This window comes from Mixophyes fleayi, chromosome 4, assembly GCF_038048845.1.
Source record: "Mixophyes fleayi isolate aMixFle1 chromosome 4, aMixFle1.hap1, whole genome shotgun sequence".
In the NCBI taxonomy this organism is placed as follows: Eukaryota; Metazoa; Chordata; class Amphibia; order Anura; family Limnodynastidae; genus Mixophyes; species Mixophyes fleayi.
In genome coordinates, this window is record NC_134405.1 from 213,223,519 (window position 1) to 213,245,821 (window position 22,303).

Here is a 22,303-nt window from a genome sequence, read left to right on the forward strand (position 1 = left end):
GAGATGTTACCTATAGCAACCAATCAGATTCTAGTTATCATTAATTTAGTACATTCTACAAAATGATAGCTAAAATCTGATTGGTTGCTATAGGCAACAGCTCCACTTTGCAAACCCTTCGGAAACTTGCAGCTTGATAAATTTACCCCTTGATTTTCAAATGCAATCACCTGGGCTGTGTTTTGATTGAAAAAGTACATTAATTTTGTATCTGGGCTGTGTTAGCTATCTAGAGCTACAGGCATTCTGTAATATTTACACACATCAGTCTCTAGATTTTACAGAAAACTGTGCAAAATAAAAATCCACTGGTACTTCTGTGCGTGAATACGCCTTGTTAATGCGAGAGATCAGAGGAGAATGGCAAGAACCTTGCAATGGATGGACTACAGCGGTAGAAGACCATACCAGGATGCACTATTGTCTACTAAGAACAAGAACCAGAAGCTACAGTGGGCACAGGCTAAGCAAAACAAGGCAGTTCAAAGTTGGAAAAACATTGCCTGAGGGGAGAATTGCCTTTGAGAGCTGTTGTTGAACTGCTGTTGACCATGTTCATCCATTTATGGGAACAGTCTACCCATATTCTAATGGCTACTTCCAGCAAGATAACGTGCCATGTCACAAAGTACACATCTCGAGCTGGTTCCATGAACATAACCATGAGTTTAGTGTATACCAATGACCTCTGCTGTCAACAGATCTATATCCAATACTCCTTTTCTAGTGCTGCATAAAGTTGAACCTCCTAAGACTTTAGGACAACCCCTTTACTCATTTCAATTTTTACTTTTTTCTTCTGAATTACTGCTTGGTTGAAGCTCATATTTCTAAAACCATGTCACTGAAGGGACATATTGACTATCTTTATTACATGTACCACTTTAGTCAAAATGCACCTAGAAATACATTTTCCTGCCTAAGTTCAAAAGAAAGTTGCAAAATGTGTCCCATTGTAAGTAAAGGGAGAAGACCTGATCTCGAGGACTTTCTCTTGTGAAAAAAAGGCCTTATGCAAACAGAAAATACACCTCTAATTTAAAAAAAAACAACTCACATTTTGCTCATGTTGTACACATAAATGATTTCCCAATAAAGTATTACTTGTGTGATAAATATATTAAGCCAGTAAATCAGTCATATGTTTATTTGAAAGAATAATGTAGCCCTTATACCAAGAATATTAGAGGTCACATCAGACTTCTGTGACCTGTATAAAATATGGTCATATGGTTGCTCACTAGTGATTTTTAACAACTATAATTTAGTTTGGTCATCTATTAACTGAATATACTTGATGTATGTGATCTAAAATCTGAATACTTTATCAAGAGATTCAGGGTTGGGTACAGATCCTCCAGGAAAAGGTGTTAGCCCTCAAAGGTTTGCATTCGTTTCCAATACATTTATGACCTGGTCAGAGCCGTAACTTAGATTTCTAGCGCCTGGGGCGAGAAAGACAAACGCTGTCCCCCTAGCCCTCAATTTTAACCAGTTTAACCTAAAATATTCCTAAATTGCGCCTCCCTTCAGCGTTACGTCCTGGGCGGTCGCCCCTGTCGCACAGCCCTAGTTACAGCCCTGGACCTGGCAGGGTAAGAAGTCAACCGATTTGTGACATTCACAGTAAGATTTTGTTTTAATTAATTTATTTTCCAGTTGCCATAGCCAAGGCTGAACAAAATAACTGATGTTCAAAAATGTTAACAATGTATCCATTATTTGTGTAATGTAGTCTTTCAGAGCATGTTAGAACAAATAAGTGGAAGTTGTCAGCCACCCACAATGAACACCTTCTCTGACTCACAGTGAAACTTGCCAGGTGCTGACATGCGTACAATCTGCACCTGAGCACCTACTTCAAGGCCACCAGACAGCTGCTGTGATTGTGAGTGTCACCATTTGTTTCATCTATCCTCTTGCACTTTAATGCTGTTTCTCAGCTATCAGATAAAGAATATCTACGACTGTCCTAAGATCCGACAGTTGTGTCATGTCATGTATTCGGGTGGTTTATAGGACACTCTGCTTGCAACCTGTAAGCTGCCTGTCTGTATGGAGACATTAGCAACCGAACGCAAAGTTCTACTTTGACTCAAAACAGAAGCTATACTTTGCAGCACATGGTGTGAATGTTATACAGTAGCCTGGGCATGTACTAGGCACTCTCTGTAATTATGTTTCTACCATACGACAGCCGCAGTACATTGTAACTCTTCAGCCTGTATTGAGAAATGAAGTCCACGTATCCCATCCCCCTCTCTGCACTAGTGTGCTCACCGGCACACATGTAGTTAACTTCCCCTTCCCCCTGAATGTAATCACGTGTCTCCCAAGCAGCTGCTGGTTGGTTGGCCTGGGCTGAACGTGTGAGCCCCTGTTGTACGGCTAGTGACTGGGGAGAGCGCTCTGGTCCCGTTGCATTTGTGTACGGAAGTCTCGGTGTGTCAGTTCGGAGGGTTTAGGTTCTCCTCTGCACATAACACAGTCATGGAGGCCCAGGACCTTAGCAGGTGAGCTTGCAGGGTACCCGGGGCCCTTCGTCCTGGCTCCCCTAACGGGGAATTCAGCAGCGGCCCTGTGTTTCCACTGAGGGAGGTCAGTGCGCATGCGCCGAGGAGCCAGGTCCGGCCATTGTGTAAAATGGAGGGAAGGACTGGGGACGTAACATCATATTAATGTCCTCATGTCTTGGTCTTGTCAGCAGAACATAACACAGTATGCACTACAATCTCACCATGACCGTCGTATATGGTTAAAGTGTTGTGTCCGAAGAAATAGTGTTGGTTAGTAATAACTGGAGACTGCACTGGAGTTAAGATTCAATATGACTACTCCAGCTTGTCATTGTGCTGCTCATTGTAAATATGTTAATGTCATGCCTCTTACTACTTTTTAAGGAAATTGCTGTCCTTTTTATCCGCCTTATTTATTATAGGGGGGTTTACACCCATAGTATGGCAAAACTGGCATTCTAACAAGAGCTGTAGAATGAATAGATTTACAACAAGAAAATATAAATTAGGATAGTATGATAACAAGGTGGTTGGTATACAGAGGGAGCACTCAATTAGCAAAACAAAGCACTTGGGCTAGGAGCTCAATAACTCAATTGTGTTATATAACACTAGTTTACATTTGCAAAGTAATTGAGTTTAATGGAAATGTTTTAAATCAGAGGTGGTAAAACAGAATGTAGATACAAAACAAATTACTGTAAACAAGCTCATTACAATCTTGTTAGAAATAACTTAATATGTAATAACATTAGTCTATGTACATCAAACCCAAGTACCACCATTCTTATTTCTGCTGTATTAAACAACTGTTAACAATGGTATTGTAGAAATTCTTGTATGATACTTGTATAACATTAAATGTAAATTGTATTAGATTGTAATGCAGTGCATTTCCCATTAAATGGATCTTACAGTGAACATGCAAACTATAGATTTGTAGATGTCATTTTATTGAGTGAACAAATCATTCCCATGTCTGAAAGATGCTTGGATCATAACTTGTTTGTAAATGATAGACACGATTTATGTAGTTATTAAATTATATATTTTCAAACAATCAGTTTGCCAAGTCACACTCTGCAGGAATAGCAGTCACTGTTCAAAATATTCTATTTATATTTCTCACTGAACCTTTATAACACACACATTCTGATTGGATTCAGTCTATTTTATGTGTAAGCCATTGTTTCTTAACCCTGTTTTCTGGCACACCCCAACAGTGCATGATTTTGATCTATTGTCAGGAACATAAAATAGTGACTATTAGTCTTTACATTACATAAGTGCAATTTTAATTGATTCTGTTGGAAGGGCTGGATAACATGCCCCAGGGACAAGTTTGAAAGCCACTACTGTAGGCAATTTATTTATTTGACATGTCCACAAACTATACTTGGGAGGAAATGGGCTTGTATCACAAGGAGGCAAGGAAAATGTTCAGTTAGCATACTTAAAGCCAGGAGTTTTGCTATATCTTGCTGGCATGTCTTCCTTTTGCACACATCATTAAATCTCCTCTTTCTAGAATCTGTATTTATAAGTGTATATATTTTTTGTTTCAGTTATTACAACTTCCAACAAGCCCAGGCATTTTATGCTTACCCGTTCCACCAAATGATGAATGCTCCTTCAAGCATGGAACTGGGAAATGAGCAGAGGACTCTGCACACCCTTACAGGAGTCCCAACCCATGAGCTGCAGGCTTTTTCTGGCATGCCAGCCAATGAGCCTCAGGTTCTCCACACTTTGACTGGTGTGCCAGCCCACGAACCTATTAATATGCAAACTTCAACTGAGGTTCCATACGTTGCTCAGGAACCTGTGCAAGGTAAATTCTGAATATGTAAAAACAAAAATGTCATTTAAATATGTATATGTTGGGGGGAAAGTATGGCCTCCTAAAATAAAACAAAATGCACAATTGTATGTTTTACTGAACAAACTGTGAAGATGTTAATATAAACATAAATATTATATATTTCTACACGTTTAAAAGCACCATTATTATTTAGTTGCAAATTGTAACTGACAATAAAATAATAGACTATGGAATTTGTTATTAACAATAGTTTCAGCACCCTGTCAGTCAATATTTAATAACTTCTTTGGCAGAGAACACTGCTTCAAAATGTTTCTTGTAATCAGCTATAACAGTATTTCTGTTCTTGCTTTTGGAATTGTTTTCTCACTTTTACTTGCAGAACTGACCCTGGGATTTGGCAATATTTAGTTGAATTCATTCTGCCACTGGCTGCCACGAAGCATAATAGATCCACCATCCTTATGCTTTGTGGTTGGGAAAGTGTTCTTTTCTTCATGTATCACATGTTTTTCTCCAAATGTAGCTTTAATTTTCAGTCACATCACTTTATGTCAAAAAGTTTTTGGCTCTTCTAAACATTGCTTTGTAACATTTCATACTTCTGTCATGAGGTCATAGGAGAGGTTTCCTATTGACGACTCTTCTGTGCAGATCACTTTTGTGTAAGCAATGTGTACTGTGGACCACTCCAATATTCACTAAACCTTCCTGGGGGTGTTTGTAAGCCCCTAGGTAACCAGAGATTGTTACTTCAAATAGGCATTATATATAGTGCTTGATTTTTTATTTTATTTTTTACATTTTTTTTTTTATTATTATATTGTTTCTGCAGTTACATGTGTCGTCTACTTTGCACATCTGATCAGTTTACAGGTAGTTCTGTCAGGAGGTTTTTCTGCTTCTATCAGATCATGCCTTGACTTAAACAGTTCCCCCCTTGACATTTCTTAATAATGATTCTAACAGAGGAAAGTCCAAACTACAAGAATTTAGATATCTTTTTATAGCCTCCCCTGCTTTGTAAAGGTCAGTCTTAATTATTTTTTTGAAGTCCTCAGCCAGCACTTATTTGTTGAATAGGCAAACACCATGAGAGGTTAGAAAGGTCAAACTCTTTATTTAACGCTGGAAATCCCTGCACCTGGCTTAATTTAAGGCCTAACAATCAATCAAATTTTGAGGCTTTACAAAATAAATTGGTTAACGAATCAACTGGAAGGATGTCACAACTTTTTCACATGCCACACTTTGTTTTGGTTTTTCTTTTTCGTTATTTTTTATCAATCTTTTAAACTCAGGAAATTCCAACTGTGTATAAAAATGTGCAGATGATTACGTTTGAGATCTGCAGAGGTTGTGTTATCCCTCTTTCACTTAGAGATTCTGTGAAATGTGATTTGTAATAAAATGAATATATTTTAATATAAAAATCATACAACCTTAGGTAATAAACATTTTCTCTCTTTATCAGAATCATGTTCAACATGGGGAACAAAGAAAAGTTTGCAATACTAAATGGTGTAATTGTATACTGCCCTTGTCTCTATATAATATACCAAAAAAAAACTCCTTTGTACCAAATAAATGTGTAAGTACAGATAAATATATAATCACTGCAATAGAGAAAATGTAGTGATCAATATATAGTAGTGATATTACCCAAAAAGTACATGGCATAACCTGAAAATAAAAAAACTAGTTAATACATTTGTAGAAATATTACATAGAAGAAATAAGTAGATCAATCTGCTATTCACCTGATCATGGGACGCGGAGCACAATAGATTAAATTGGCACCTCAATCACAGTTTAGACTATTGGTTGTAAACATGCTATATTTGTCATTGTTTTTGACGTGTAATAAAAGCAAATTTGTCTTGAAAAAGTTTTTAGGAGAATGTAAAGCTAGGTACACACTACACGTTTTTCGTCCAATAATCGGCTCAATCAGTCAACATACGGCCTCTCGTTCAAAAGTCGGGTCAGTGTGTGTGTGACAGGATGGTCGAAAGTCTGCCCAAATGGACGATTGTCTCCTCATTTGGTTGGTCGTACTGTTTAATATTTTCGTTCCAATCTCGTTTCCGTTGTGTAGTGTGTATAAACTTCCGACCGATCCACAACAGTGAGTACGAAATTAGTCATTGCTCACGACAACATGGCTGTAAAAAGTCGCTAACGGGACAGCTGCTCTTCCCTTTATCGTCTAAAACAAGGCTAGTGTGTATGCAGTCCATGGACCGAGCGATCGGACCATCGATCGCATGTAAAATCGATCGGCATAAAAAGTTGGTGGAAAATTCTGTATTGTGTACCCAGCTTTAGTCATTAAAGGAGGATAAGGAAAATTGTCAATTGTACTGTTGGGGACCAATAACTGCATTTGAGTGGTGCCTTTTAGCACCGTCGCATTTTGTGTGCACATACACATTTATATTACGTAAACCATTTTTCCTCACATTTTCAGGAATCCCTGCCCAGCCCTCTTCTCAGGCTCTGTATGTGCACAACGCCATTGAATGATGCTCCATAAAACCACCTATTGCGTCAGGTTTAGATCAGAGCTTCAACCATGCTCTGTTCATTACCCCCTGGTCATTCATGGCGCACACTCTACTCAATACATCTCTCTCACTACATTATTGGGATACCCTCCAGCAATCACAAGAAATCTATCTTCTTCCTAAACTGGTTTATACATGAGGGTCAGCCTGAGGAATTAGAGCACTTGCTTGTGTTTGGTGTAGGGGATGGTTACATACCATGAGAGCAACACATGCTCTGTGAAGCTGCAGGTGGCAATGAGAGATCTAAATTAGTTTTTATGATGAATACCTTTTAATGGACATGTATAAACAGGCAAATAAATGATAGTGGGGGAAGTTATTAGTTTAGTAAGTAAATATCACCAGCTAGTAAATCAGGCAGTATTTAGCTATGACAAGAAGCAGAAGAGAGTATGTATAGAGGGGCACTCTAGGGGTTATATTGGTAATATGAGCAATCAAAATATTATATACAAATATTACATATTCCTTACCAAGCTTTAGATTGTCTATGCACACAATATGCGGGTCATAAAAGCTGCATAATTGAATCCCTCACAGGGAACTCTGTGTTACACTATCAGTTCTTATTACATCAAGCAGAACCACCTATAGAGGCTATATTATAGGGCTTTTATAGGGAATCCCGTGCTAGACAGGCAATCTCTCCATACATATAGCAGTACTATCCACAGAGGCTGTATAATAGGGTCCTCTACAGGGAATCCAGTTGCCAATATAACAATTAGTTTCAATTCTACAAAGTATAGCATTCTATAGTGGGTTTCGCTGACTCTTCAAACCACGTTCATGGTATATTAATCACCCACTATTATAAAGGTGTTATTTAGGATTTTATAATCCCTCTAATATAGCCTCCATGTAACACATCACACTATACTCATTTGTGCTATATGAATAGCTTATTCAACTCCATTTAGAGTATACATTTACATTACAGTGTGCTAATATTGACACATATTCTTAATAAGGTTATAATTGTATTAACACTCAATTTTCCCCCTAGGCATTTTCTATTATGCCACTGATAGGTCTAGATAACAGTTATGTTGACTAAAATATTAAGGGTATTTTACCCATACTAGATATGTTAGACAGCCACACAGTTTAGCAGTTAATACTGCTTCTTAACAGTATTTTCATTTTTGGTTACTATCAGTCACTTACATCTTTTAATATTTTCGCTAATTTTGTGTATTATCATGAATCCCGGATATTAAATGGGATACTTAGTATTTTTAATGTATATCAATAAAAGTTATGCTCCTTTTAATTAATAAAGAAATTTTTTTTCGTTTTGATTGCTCATATTACCAATATAACCCCTAGAGTGCCCCTCTATACATACTCTCTTCTGCTTCTTGTTCTAGTTTGAAATGTTACAATATGTGAGGGTGCACCAAAATTCAGAGGTGTATTTAATGGGTTATACCTATCTTTAATTCACAATATCTCTGTAAGGGTTCTCCCAGTGCGGTCTACAACCTTTTAGCTCTGTCCTTAGCAAATAGTTAGAGCATAGCTAAATACTAACTACAATTTATACATATTTGGGGGTAAATGTATTAAGCTCGGGGTTCTTCAACACCCGCGAGTTCGGCGTCTTCAGCGCTTAAATTTAAAGCGGCGCTGCCTTGTAAAGGGAAACTTCCCTTTACAAGGCAGCGCCGCTTTAAATTTAAGCGCTGAAGACGTCGAACTCGCAGTTGTTGAAGAACCCCGAGCTTAATACATTTACCCCTTGGTGTCACTTTGACCTGTTATACATCAGCTGCCTGTAGTTGCTTTACTAAAATCTTAAATAGGGGCTACATGTATGTTACAAGTTGCCTTCTATAAAAGCTTCTGATCTTTACAGGTATGTATAAAGCTTTCAGGAGCTTATCAGAACTGAAATATTGTATTTTTCTATGCACAGCAGGCTTCCTGTCTTTTTAATAGTAATAGACACAGATTATATATGTCCTTTTATCTGTTTATTTCTAACAGTTTCTGGTCTGATTTCTATTTCTTTATGTGATGTTACAAATAAACAGTATTTAAAAAAAAAAAAAAAGAAAAGCGAAGGAAGCAGAAAGTAGAGGTGAATTCCTTTTAAAATGTTGATACATTAACTTCTGGTTCTATGAAGCAAAATGCCACCACTCTTACCTCAAGGTTTTGCTACCAAACATAGTGGTAGTGTTATTGTTCTAAAATATGGAGGTGTTTTGATGACTGGTCACATCCACTTTCTGTTGCCTCCAATATTATAAAATGGTCTCCAACATGTCTGTTTTACTGTGAAATGGCTGATAAGTTAGCTGCATAGCAATATATGTGGATGTTATTAATTTCTCTCTTTCTATTGGAACTTATATTTCAGGCTGAGTGCTCCTTTAAATGAAAGGGTTTCCCTTCCAATGCAAATAAAATGAAAGTTCTGTGAGCTGATGGTTGTCATTTACTTGTATAACTGCTAGTGTTTGTACATTATATATCTTGATTTTGTATCTTGTTCAGAAGAGCCTACAAAGGGAAAAAGGAAGAGGGGCAAAGCTCCAGCTGAACCGAAACCAAAGAAACCAGCTGCGAAGAGCGCAAAGACCCCCAAATCAGGAAAGCAAGAGAAGATCACAGACACTTTCAAAGTGAAAAGAAAAGTGGACAGATTTAATGGTGTATCTGAAGCTGAGCTCATGACTAAAACTTTGCCAGATATTCTGACGTTTAACTTGGACATAGTGATTGTAAGTAAATAATCGCCTGTAGCATGCTGTGGCTTACATATGGTACAGGCCAGTTTTACACTTGAGATATAAAGGTTATATTTAAGTAAGCTCTCCTGAACTATATTATTATTATTTTCCTTGACCCTTGTGTGCTAGAGGATAACTATCCTAATAATGATGGGTGTTTCTGCCAATAACAGCTAATTATTTGTTATTGAATTATTTAAATGCAATATATAGCAGCTCTCCTGTGCATTCTGTAAATGTTTAATCCTAACATTTTCATTGATTGTTTAGTAAATCGGAGTGAAAGTTCACATATTTATAACTAGCAGTGATTACTTATACATCCTGCTTCAAGTCAATATATTGTTCACAAAACCACCTATATTATAAGCATGTATATAATTTAGTTTCACTATCAATGAATCATTGATCTCTCAAATGCATAGGATTATTTCACAATCCATTGCTAAAATTGCCATGATACTATCGAGCTTGTAAAGCTCATTTAATGAGTCCTTGGCATTCTCAGCTCAAAATGTATCCTTGTAATAATTCTTTATCTGGGATTGTATTGACCGAAATATAATGGCTTTAATCTATACCTTAGTGTCATTCTCTATGGTTGTACTAGATCTTCACTATATAGAATGTAATACTATTTAACTATTCTGCCTTCTTGTTGTTGCTCACATATAACCTGTGAAAGGCAATTATGACCAAATGAACTCTTTCAGTAAGTGCTAAGTGTCATGTTACTTTTTGTCATCAGTGAGCTGTGTTTTACAACATTAGCAGCTGCCAGTCAGACACTTGGGTCAGGTCGCAGAGCAGACATCATTCCACCGATGTACGCTTTACCTATTGCTTCTTCTGGGCAGTAATATATGGTGCAGACTAATTTTGTTGGCTCTCTGCAAATTTTTCAGATTGGAATCAATCCAGGCCTTATGGCAGCTTACAAAGGACATCACTACCCTGGCCCTGGAAACCACTTCTGTAAGCAAGTGCATGTATAAAGTGTCTGAAGAGTGTTATTGTTGCCATTCTGCAAAATTATCATATATTTGACACCACTCACTATTTTTCTTTTGTTTATATGAACTGTTCTGTCTTGTCATAGACTTCTTCAGTGTGTCTTTGAATAGGAAAATAAAAATTGCATTCCGAAAGGTTTGCAGAATTGGTATCATTCCCCTGTGACACTAGTTACATTTCTGAATATCTGGAGACTATAATATGGGGCAATCCAGTTGTTGAGGTAGCCTTTCTTAAGCCTTTTACTTAAAATGGTATGTGATGTATCTGTTTATAGTCTAATAACAATTTGTCTTTTATGCCATACAATTGTTCTAAACCTATTTTTTTTTTATGCTTTTTTGTTTGTGTAATGAAGTGGTGTGTGTCTGTCTATATATAGATAGATATATAAATAAAAATGTGTATGCATACCTCTGTGCTAGACGCAATTGGGCCAAAGGCTTTTGAGGCTGGGGTTCCTTGACATTTCTATTTACGTTTGTATGTTGGTACCACATGGCCACTAAATTTAGAATATAAGTTTATCCAACACTAAAAGGGATTTGTAATGTTGACACAGTCCTGAAAAGGTTTCCACCGAAAATGTAATTATATTTGACCCCACATTGAAATTTTACGATGTGCTTTTTTGTCTAAGGTGGTCAATACCATACTGTCTGTTTCTCTTCTGTGCTCTTCTGTAAGAGATAAAAAGCGGTGTGGTCAGCACAGTGGAAAATGAACGCAGACTTATTTCAAATATGTTTAGTTGTAACAAGATAATTTTTGTTTTTATAAACTTCTCAGATATTTAATTTATAATGGCTCGTGCCTAGCAGTGATGCATGGCTAAATTGTAATGTATTTTGTAAACCTGTCTTTAGTGTTAAAATAGCAAGTGCTGCAAAACTAACACTGCTAAAATACTATTCTTATGCAAGGAAGTCTGATTAAACTCTTAACGGTACTATTCCTTGTACCTGTAGAAGAAAAGCTGAAACCATTATACACAGGGTATCAATAGGCTAAGTAAATGCCATTGCCCTAATGATCTCGGTATGCTGGATTGTTAGAATGTAACCACTTTTGCTGTATACATTTGTCTTTTAAATTATATGAACTATTATGTGTTAGTATATTTTGGAATATGAAAATAAATCTTATATTCTGAGAGGTTTGTAGATATTGCTTCCCTGTGACACTGGTGGCATTGTACCAGTTAACAAAAATCTGGAAAATGTTATATTGCCTAATCTAGTTAACGAATCCATATAGAAATGTGATTTTGTCTGAAAACTTGGCTGCATAACACCGATATTATTGGTCCGCATTTAAGTATGTGGAGTATAAATTATTCACTTCATCCAGTGAGTACACACAGTATTTATCTATTTGGGAAGTTGGGGAGGAGATTCAATGTTTTGAGATCGGAACCATGTATTTAATGTAGAAAAAGCATTTGGATTACTGTTGCTGAGAGAAAGTAGTAATGATAGATCTCCTTCCCAGGGAAATGTCTGTTCCTATCAGGACTAAGTGACAAGCAGCTCAACCACTTAGATGACCATGCTCTTCCAGAAAACTATGGCATTGGGTTCACCAACATGGTGGAGAGGACTACACCAGGGAGCAAGGACCTCTCTAGGTGAGCTGGAAAACAGTATCTCTGTGCTATTGGAATCTCCCTCAATATATTGTATTGTAATGTTTCTCTGTCCTCTCTTTCTAGCAAGGAGTTTCGAGAAGGAGGAAGAATACTTTTACAAAAACTGCAAAAATATAAACCACGAATTGCGGTTTTTAATGGAAAATGTGAGATGAGCACCGTCACTCCTAAATATTTACATATTGCCGCTATTTAGAGTTGAAAACCTGACACATTATTCTTGCTTCCTTGCAGGTATATATGAAATTTTTAGCAAAGAAGTCTTTGGAGTCAAAGTTAAAAACTTTGAATTTGGAATGCAGCCACACCGAATTCCAGACACGGAAACAGTCAGTATATGGCATTACGGGCAAATGCCTTTTATTGTAAACAAAATTGCTTTAAAAGATGGCAGTGTCGCATAATAAAATGCTTACATTGTTGTCCTCCATGGAGGAGAAGCATTCAGTTGTCGGAGTATGCAGGTGTGAGTGTTATTGCTATATATTTTTGTGGCCATTTAAGGACCTTGGGCCTGATTCATTAAGGATCTTAACTTGAGAAACTTCTTATTTCAGTCTCCTGGACAAAACCATGTTACAATACAAGGGGTGCAAATTAGTATTCTGTTTTGCACATAAGTTGAATACTACCTGTTTTTTCATGTAGCACACAAATACTTGATATTTGAAATTTAAAGTTGATATTTGTGTGCTGCATGAAAAAACAGTCAGTATTTAACTTATGTGCAAAACAAAATACTAATTTGCACCTCTTGCATTGTAACATGGTTTTGTCCAGGAGACTGAAATAAGAAGTTTGTCAAGTTAAGATCCTTAATGGGCCCCTTGTCGCTGACCAGCTCCGACACAAAGTAGTGCCACATCTTCTGGATAATTGTATGCGTGGCATTGTTTTTGGTTTGCAGCTACAGATAAATAATATAGTAGGTGAAAAAAACATAATGAAGGTGTTTTGAAGCTTTGAGGCATATGTTCACACAGTGATAAATATGTGCATTCTACAAGTTTGGTGACTTGGGGCTCCCACACCAGACTTGATGTTACTGTGCTGACTGTACTGAGAACAGTGTTCATTCTCTGTGATTATTTTCTTTGGATTGTATAGTATTTGTAGTGGTATGGCAACAGGTGAGAGGTAAAGTCTGCCATAGCTTACACTCCAGATTACAGAATGGTGTGCAATTTAAAAAATTATTCTGAACAAAGAGTGCTGTTCTGACATAGGAAAGGCAAGACAGCAAGTAAATAGCACTATAGGGACATATACAAAGTGGGACATGCAGCAGTAATTGTTCGCCCTATTAGTCAATACTTAAAAGTCCTGTGCTGGATCCGGTTACTGTGCCGTTCTCTGGTAGTATCGATGGCATATTTTGATAAAGTTTCTCATATTATTCCATATATCCCACTTTTCAAACTCTCCAAATAAAGAGAGAGAAATGAGAGCACATAGAGTAATTGGCTGAGTGTTTCCATTTCATTTCTATGTGCTTTCCGCATTGCCTTTTCAAATGATTCGGAAACTAGTGATTTTAGTCAGTAGTGTAAAATAGCTCAAGAATTTCAAGTAAACATGTTTTAATACATTGGAGAGTTTAGGGAATGAAACAGCAATTTGTTAGTCTGTGGGAGACGGTCTGTTTGCACTGTGTGACGTAACCTCCCTAGATGCAGCGCAGTATGTGACTTAAATACGTAGTTAGTATTGTCCTGGCCCAGCTGACACTCTGGTAAATGGCTGGAGCTATCAAACTATCGGTGCCAGGGCCGCTTTCCTTATGTGGTTATGACTACCACTTTCCTCAGATATCCGTGTGCCAAGAGAGCAGGGTCTGGTGAGTACCTGCATTGTACTACTGACACTGACTTGGGAATCTGCATAGAGAGATTCCTATTTCAGTAGTTGTGTAAAACAATGCCCACATGTTTTTGACAATTTCAGTTTGTGAGGGTACTTTCATGCACATTATGCATACAGTAACTGCTGGGCACAGTGCATGCACAATGGTAAAAGGAGGAGTTTTAGGGGAAATATAAAAATTAGGCATGCACTTTGCTCAACCCCTGCCCCTCAATGTTCCCTTGTTGTACTTTGTCTGTCAGTACGCCCCAGTCCTAGTCCGGGAGTACACTGATCCGTTTTTGAATATGAAGCGTAATTATTTGTATATGACCTTTTTATTTCATTTGTTTGGAAACAGCTGTGTTACGTCATGCCTTCATCTAGTGCCAGGTGCGCACAGTTTCCCCGAGCTCAGGACAAGGTACATCACTACATTAAGTTAAAGGACTTGAGAGACCAAATGAAGGGTAATGTAGAAAGTGCCAGGGAAGTCCAGGAGGTGCAGTACTCATTCGACTTGCAGTTGGCGCAAGGTAGGGTACCTCTGGTTAATAATATCATGGCAGCTGCATTTTTATTTCCCTTTGCTGTAATAAGAGCTTGTAACCTATGCAGGATTTGTTTAGCTTTACAGCACAGAAAGCGGGGTGGAGTTGAATTGTCTATGCCCTTTTCCTGATCGCCGTCTATTCAGTTAGTTTAGTTATGGCAGCAGTGTGCTACATACAGCATGGAGCCGTATATACCTGGCTGACAATGACCACCTCAGGTTCCATAGAACACTGTAAACTACTCATTTACTTTCTGTGCTTGGTACATCATTTAACACTAAATATTTCATCATTATTTCGACTCCACTGTTATATTATATTGTCCCACACACCAGAAAGTGTTGAGGTTGACTGATTTGTCTTCCAGTTAATTGGCTGGCATACTGGATTTGCAATTCATCATTCGTATTGACCCCCAGATCGACCTCTCACTATACATTAGTTTAAATCAATGAAAGCCATTGTACAGCCATGAATCTGTTAACTGTCCAGGCATCATCTGTGTAGAAGAAATGGAGGTTTTGTAGCTAGTTGTTCTTTACTGAATGAATCATTTGGTGCTGATGATCTGGAACATTTTCCTCTGTTGTACAGCGGATGCAAAGAAACAAGCAGTAAAGGAGGAGAAGTATGATCCTGGATATGATGCTGCTGCCTTTGGGAATTTCAATGAACAGACACCTAATGGAGAAGGTGAATTGTGTAACCTGCCCGACACTGCAGGTGAGTCATACAGTGAGATTACTTTGCTTTTCTTGATTCTTCTTTCACACCAAAATTCATACTTCAGTGTTTTCTATTTCAATAGGAAAATATAATAACCCACCAGCTCAACAGATTTCAGATTATATTGATTAGTAACATTTAGTGAATATATCCAAATCTATTATGTGGAACAATGTTCCCTATAGCTATATAGCCATTATCAATTAAAAAGAATATCTAAAAGTAAATCTGTACATTATGCTAAAAAATATGTATTGGGCCTCGCACTCAGATATTATGTGTTTAAAATGCATTCTTTAAACCAATTGCACTTTATAGATATTGTCAGGAATTGTGTGTGTATAGGCCCAACAAGTGTTGACTTTGCTTCCTGTCAGTTACAACCTTGCCTTCAGAAACATTGACACTTGTCACAGTATAACGGAGATCATTAAGAGCATAGTACACTATGCTGCAGGGGAGCTTTGAGAATGTGCTTCTAACACTGTTATTTTGTATACGCTTTAAACTAGTGGTGTTTTCAAAGCCTGTGCACCTGAGCCTTAACAGTGTTTTAAGGACCTTTTTGTGTTTTAGTTTAATCTAGTGCGTATTGTGTTGAATTCTGTGTGGCAGTAGATTTGTTTCAACTTTTGTGTGCGTTTTTTTTTTTTTTTTTTTTTCTATAGCACCTTGTAACTCGGAGTTTGCTGGCCCAGTTCAGAATGGACAGTGGATGTCTCAGCCTTTTGCTGAGCAGATGTCTACATTCAACCACTGTGAGGATCAGCAGGAAGAAGGCAGCAGTGCTTGAGACTTACCTGCTTTCCAAGCTATGCAAGCACACTGCAGTTTTATTGCAGTCAAAGGAACTGAACCTCAGTTGCTTAACTGAAGCCTTTTCTTTTTTGTTTTTCTTTTGTTTTTGTTAAAATTTGACCTTTTATTTTTATTATGTAAGCATTAGTAGTAGCTATTACCTTAAAAGTAGGTAGTTTTGAATTCTATATTTGAACTTTTTAGAAGAACATTAACTGAAGTAAATGTTTTTGGTACATCCGTTTTTATATTTAACATTTGCTGTTTAATGCGGTTGTTCACAAACTGCATGTCCTGCACATTTTGCTGTTTTTATTTTTGGGGAAATAACTTACCTGTTACAACTACCTTTTAGCCTTTGTATGGGTATATTTTAAAGGTAGTGGTGTAAACGTTGGGCATCATGTGGTTTCCTTTTAACAAAATGGATAATTATGTGGTTTCTTACTCTAATCTGGTCATGAAAGACTTTATATCATGCATGTGGTCTACCCACCAGGACCTGACTGTTGTTCTTTTGTAGTAGTGTTGACTTCTGCAGGGAAAGGTTTGTGTACTGTATTATGTCTTGTAGTTTAAAGCCACTTCAGCTACACGTTGATCTCCTACTTATGAAATGGTGGAAATAACTCAATGGCTGCAGTAAGATATATGAAGCCTTACGTACATTTTTATTTAATACTCTACATTGTGTTTCGTGTACTTGAAGTATCTACATAATTTAAAAGCAATGTCTTTTCTTGTTTTTAAAATCCAGTCTCAAAACTTTTTATTTATTTTTTTGTATGTGATTGAGCGCAGTGTGAATGGTATCCTTGTACTTTAGAAAAGATGGAAGGGACTAGACCCCTGAGGCAATCTTGGATCGCATATTTTGTTTCCATTAGCAGGTTGGGTTTATTGTGTAACTGACTCTTGTGAGGGTCACAACTTGCTTTATATGTGAAAATATGGAACTGATTTTATACAAGTCAGCCTTTCAGCTGTACTTCTGTTGTATTAAAATAGTTTACATAAAGGATATTTTTAAGTTCACAAGGAGTGAGCACCAAATATCCATTCTAAAGTACTGCACATTTTGATTTTAATGGCAAATATTTATTCAAAGTGTATGAATACAAATTTCCATGTGATAATGTCAAATATTGGACATTCCACATTGTAATGTAATGATTTGATGGTGCTATAGCTGAACTTGATACATATTGTGTAGAGATGAGCAGCAGTTTCAAAAACTATTCCACAGAATATTTCTCTTCTGTGTTTGGCTGGGAAATGTCCCATGTTTCGCGGGTGGAATTTGCCCTTAAACGTTCCCGGTCTTATCACAACAAACATTCGGCAAACGGCTGAATGAATTAACCGATTTGTAGACTATATAAATTTTGAGATATGCAAATTTACAATTGGTGGTAAATGTTATTCTGCAGAGTAGTGAAGAAATAGCATAACGCTGCAAGATCTCTTAATATTGTGTATTAACATCCAGATCCGCTAGAGGACAGCAGTGTCCCATGTTGTAAGTTTTTGGCATTTGAATAATTTTTTTTTTTTTTTTATTGCATCTTTATCAACTGTCTGGTTAAAATACTGTACGACACATTGCTAACGACAATAACCAGCACATTGAAGATAAAACCAGTTCAGCTAATCTATGTAAAGCCTCTATTTTATTTTTACTTGTCAAATGAAATCTTAAATATGAAAGATTGCAACATTTATGAGCTGATGTTGTATTTTGAAGACTGTAGATCATTGTTTTTCTTTCATCTGAATAAAGTGACTATGCTCTACAATATATATGTAGAAATGTTGACAATAGATCACAACCTACATGTACATATTAAGTCAGTAGTATGTAATACATTGTGCATGAAGCGTAAAGGGGTGTTTATTCTGAATTGCTACTCGTTTTTGAAAATAATATATGACTAGCATTACACAAGGATCTGGTAGATTTTAATGCTTACATGACCTTTTCATAATAATTTGATCATTGGGTGGTATTTTTCCTCTAGTCTATGCTTTATGCATCATAAATTGTTATTATTGAGAAATGTTTTTACCCTATAGCAGATATTGGGACCACTCAGTCTACTAGTCAGACAGCTGCCTGTGCCAGGGAGAGGAGAGAGTGGTGACTGGTGTCTCCTTGTCTGTAAGCAGCTCTGTGTAACAAAGATTTTGTTTCAGTTCCTTGCGGTATAACTGCCATAACACTATAGTGAATTCTCCAATGTTTTGTTCAACTGTTTAACACAAGTATACATATCTGTCAGGATGCTTCTAGATTAATAAATTATACTTATGTACACACAGGTAGTATTTTGTTCCTGTTTTAAATTCAAATGTATTTTTTCCCAAGTTAGATTGTCATGGTCATAGCAATCATATTCCTAGGGGCATATTCAATTGACGGCGGGATCGCCGAAAATCCCGCGCTCCAAAAATATTACCGTTAATACAGTAATATCTCGCTGGATTTCAGCTGAAATCCAGCGAGTAAATGACCGTATTAACGGTTTTTACGCGCAGGATTACCGTATTAACCGTAATATTTTTGGAGCGCGGGATTTTCGTCGATCCCGCCGTCAATTGAATATGCCCCCTAGAGTGGTAATCACATTTACATTTGTCTTCATTTTTATAATCTTGGTCCAGCCTTTAAGTCACAATTCAATAAACGTCTTGATTAAAGCTGCTCTATGATTTGGAAATGCTGCGTGTGCTGAAATACTGCTGTGTCGTATACACTGTTTACATGGATGTCCTCTGATATGTTCAAGGAAGCTACACTCTGTATATTTCAGTGATAAATATTTTACCAATTGGCAAGGTCTTTGTAAAATGTAGTCACCTGTCCAGCACATGTACACATTAAAATACAAAATATGATTAAAAAATAAAACCTTTATCTATTTACTTCATCAACACAGTGGTTGGCTGTCATAGAGTTGTCGCAGTCTGCACAAGTATTATATTGTGCCAGGCTACTACTTAAAGACAAAGAGTACGGGCCTAATATAAAAACCAAGTTCCTGCTTACCTGCTGTTCCATATTTGTAGTTTTGGGTGTCTTTATTAAAGTGTATACCTGTCATTGCTAAATCTGTCTTTTAAAGTGGCATCTGCGGAAGGATATTCACTAGTCAGTAGATTCAGTAAAACATGGCTGTGGTCAAGGGGGGGGACCACCCTTGGTAGGCTCACTATTTTCACTTGACAAAAAAAGAATCAATTTCTGGCTGACGTTATGTACTAAAACAATGACTGCAGACCCAGAGCTGCTATTTCGGAGGGTAAATATGCAGCAGCAGATTGGATGCCTGTGTATAACTTTCACATAAAAATCTTGGAGAGAAGTACTAATGCTTGGACTCATCTGTTACTGAGAAGATTTTCCTTATATTGCCGTTTTGGTTTGGTAGCCGTGTACAACCTTAACAATTACACTGGGGTGATGGCATTGTTACTTTACAGGCTTCAGATTAATCACCCTAGCCCCTACCCATACTACACTGCATAGGAACAGCAACTGATATTTTTACAATTGTCATTAGCAGTATTTTCCTATACCTTTTAGCATAAACACTAGATTCTCATTCTGGGACAAGTTCTCCATAGGTTAAGTTTTTATTTCCAGATCATACAAAGAAGGGGTGGGGACAAGGCTCATTTTTTTCACCGTACAAAACCCCCTTTCACAAGTATAATAACGTCTACTGTAAAAAATGTAAACTCAAAAGTGGTCCAGATTGCATATGTCTTAGTGGATGATCAGACAGAAAATGAAGCAAGATTGGGGCCCATGGTTTCAGTCACTGAAGTTACTACGTCCCATTATATGTGTACAATGCTACCAAGAAAAAAAAAAATATGAATCTTTGCAAAAAGAACAATTGAAGAAAAAGAAAATGACATTGTGATGTGATACAGTACTGCTTATCTGTAAATACACATGGATAGATTTGCTGTAGCTCAGAGGCGGTGGATCTGAAACTTTCCTGTGGGGTCGGGTATAAACCATTTCTCCCATACTTTGGAGTGTGAGCTGGGGAACTGCCAGGGTTTATACCGTCCATTCCAATGAAGCAGCTTGGCATCCTGAAGGATGTTCTGAGAGAGCTCATCCTCTGGACTCCATCCTTCAGTAAAAAAAAATGGAATACATATAATTCTGTATGAAATGGTTGCTATTTGTACACATTTCTGTTTTAATAACCAAATACAAAAATAAGAATACATTGACTATAACACAGTTTATAAGACCCATTACATAGGGTCATTAAAATCTAGTTACATTTCTTCACTTTGAACCGGTAAACTTTACTTCCATGAGTTCTACAGCCGCACTGTTGTAAGATCTTCAGATCATGGCAACTCTCATTCTGCTTCCTCTGTATATAAAAATCATTTTCACTCTCCATTTTCATTGTTTGGGCTTTATAAATTAATATGTATGAAGCGGAACATTTCAAATGGAAAAATGCACCTAATAACATGATTCAGTAATTATTTACATTGTAGTAAAAGATAATGATGGCATACTTGGGGGAGGGGGGTCCTGTTACTCAGAAACACCTCTCTCTCTCTCTCTCATCCAGTCTGGGGGACATTGCTTACCATGGGTTGTGGAGGGGAGCACGGGAGTTGGCACCTAGCTAGTTAAGTTTAGCACTGCTGACAGACCCCTCCCCTCTACAATCCACCTGCCTCTTCCTGTTCAGTTTTTTTTAGGTGCCCATGGAGTTGGGCAGTATTTTAGTACTGTTAGTGTTTTTTCACTTTATTTTACTTTATTTTATTTTATTTAATTCCTTTTTGATAGGAACTTCTTTTTTGGTGGCAGACCTGGGAGTGTGTTCTATTATAGAGAACACACTCCACAGAACAGCAGCGCAGGCACTGCTCTGTCAGATGAGAGCCTGAGGCTCTCACTGGCAGAGTAAATAGGATGCCTGAATACAAAGTGACAGGCGGTCTCTCCGGACCGCTGTCACTCTTGGGGCCTCCCCGAAAACCAGCGCTGCCACTGTGGGCATGGAGTGCCGGTTATCGGAAGAAACAAAATTCCGGCGGCCATCTTGGATTTCCGTGGAGGACAGAAATCAGAAAGGGGCCATACCAAGATCCCCCCTCATGTATAGGAGGGGGCATCTGGGTGCAAATCTGCTGAGGAGACCTCAATTGAGGTCTCCACTACTCTGCAAAATATACCACCTTTTTATTTTTATAAGGTGGCCTCTAAAGATCTACAGAGAGACAGCATTAAGAGGGGGGAAGCTAAGACATAGAGCTCCCCTGCCCTCCAGAGAAAAGTGGACTAGCCCGATCTTCTGGCGCCAAGGAGAAAAGGACACAGATCAGAGGGAGCAGGCACCAGGACACTGCTGTTGGACTTCTCCCCTGTTTGAACAAGCAAATAACACAGAACTTGCTGACATGCGCCAACACCATAAATCAGAGAGAGGGAGTTGACTTTACACTAATTCACCCAAAAATAAATCCTATCGAATAACACAAAAAGTCTTTCTAGAAGTCTTCAGATAGGTGTCCTGGGTGTGGAGGATGTTTCAGTTCTTCTACAATGATGAAAGTCAGTTCACCCGTAGTTCATATAGCGGCATAAAAATAGAAAACAAAAAGAAGCAGCACATAGTGCGATCTATAAGACGATTCCACTCTATGATATCTACATGCTGTTTTATCGTTTTGTGTCTAGTAAGTACATACCCTAAGGGGTTAAGAAGATTATCGATTTCACGTGGTGCCTGATCTTATTACTATCGATGCACTATCTAGTTGTGAAGGGTGTCTATTCCTTTATGTGATTGGCCTACAGATCGCACTATGTGCTGCTTCTTTTTGTTTTCTATTTTTATGCCGCTATATGAACTACGGGTGAACTGACTTTCATCATTGTAGAAGAACTGAAACATCCTCCACACCCAGGACACCGATCTGAAGACTTCTAGAAAGACTTTTTGTGTTATTCGATAGGATTTATTTTTGGGTGAATTAGTGTAAAGTCAACTCCCTCTCTCTGATTTATGGTGTTGGCGCATGTCAGCAAGT

The 22,303-nt window shown here is 37.6% G+C and overlaps 2 protein-coding genes across 6 annotated transcripts in view; one reads left to right on the forward strand and one right to left on the reverse strand.

Annotated features, from left to right (window-relative positions):
• Positions 1-1,793: 1,793 nt before the first annotated feature.
• Positions 1,794-18,925, forward strand: TDG (thymine DNA glycosylase). Of its 2 annotated transcripts, none has more exons than XM_075209300.1 (10): positions 1,794-1,888; positions 4,082-4,347; positions 9,411-9,637; positions 10,552-10,621; positions 12,152-12,287; positions 12,372-12,454; positions 12,543-12,637; positions 14,512-14,686; positions 15,299-15,427; positions 16,099-18,925. In XM_075209300.1, exons 2-10 carry the CDS (start codon positions 4,134-4,136, stop codon positions 16,221-16,223), a joined length of 1,254 nt encoding a protein of 417 aa, XP_075065401.1. In that variant the 5' UTR covers positions 1,794-1,888; positions 4,082-4,133; the 3' UTR covers positions 16,224-18,925. The 2 variants fall into 2 exon arrangements, with proteins under 2 accessions (XP_075065401.1, XP_075065400.1); XM_075209299.1 differs by lacking the exon at positions 1,794-1,888 and adding an exon at positions 2,357-2,513.
• A 917-nt stretch (positions 18,926-19,842) lies between these two features.
• GLT8D2 (glycosyltransferase 8 domain containing 2) overlaps positions 19,843-22,303 on the reverse strand; it is a 74,269-nt gene continuing 71,808 nt past the window's right edge. For all 4 annotated transcript variants that reach the window (XM_075209304.1, XM_075209302.1, XM_075209301.1 and 1 more), the window contains one exon: positions 19,843-20,373. In XM_075209304.1, the coding sequence (XP_075065405.1) occupies positions 20,207-20,373 (167 nt within the window). In that variant the 3' untranslated portion in view covers positions 19,843-20,206. The remainder of the gene's footprint in view (positions 20,374-22,303) is intronic.

Bases quoted from the DNA above. Each gene is read 5' to 3' on its own strand.
- TDG (XM_075209299.1), top strand. From the start codon at position 2,491: ATGGAGGCCCAGGACCTTAGCAG. The intron at 9,638-10,551 runs GTAAGTAAATAA...CAAATTTTTCAG, and splicing joins TTAACTTGGACATAGTGATT to ATTGGAATCAATCCAGGCCT. The intron at 14,687-15,298 runs GTAGGGTACCTC...TCTGTTGTACAG, and splicing joins CGACTTGCAGTTGGCGCAAG to CGGATGCAAAGAAACAAGCA.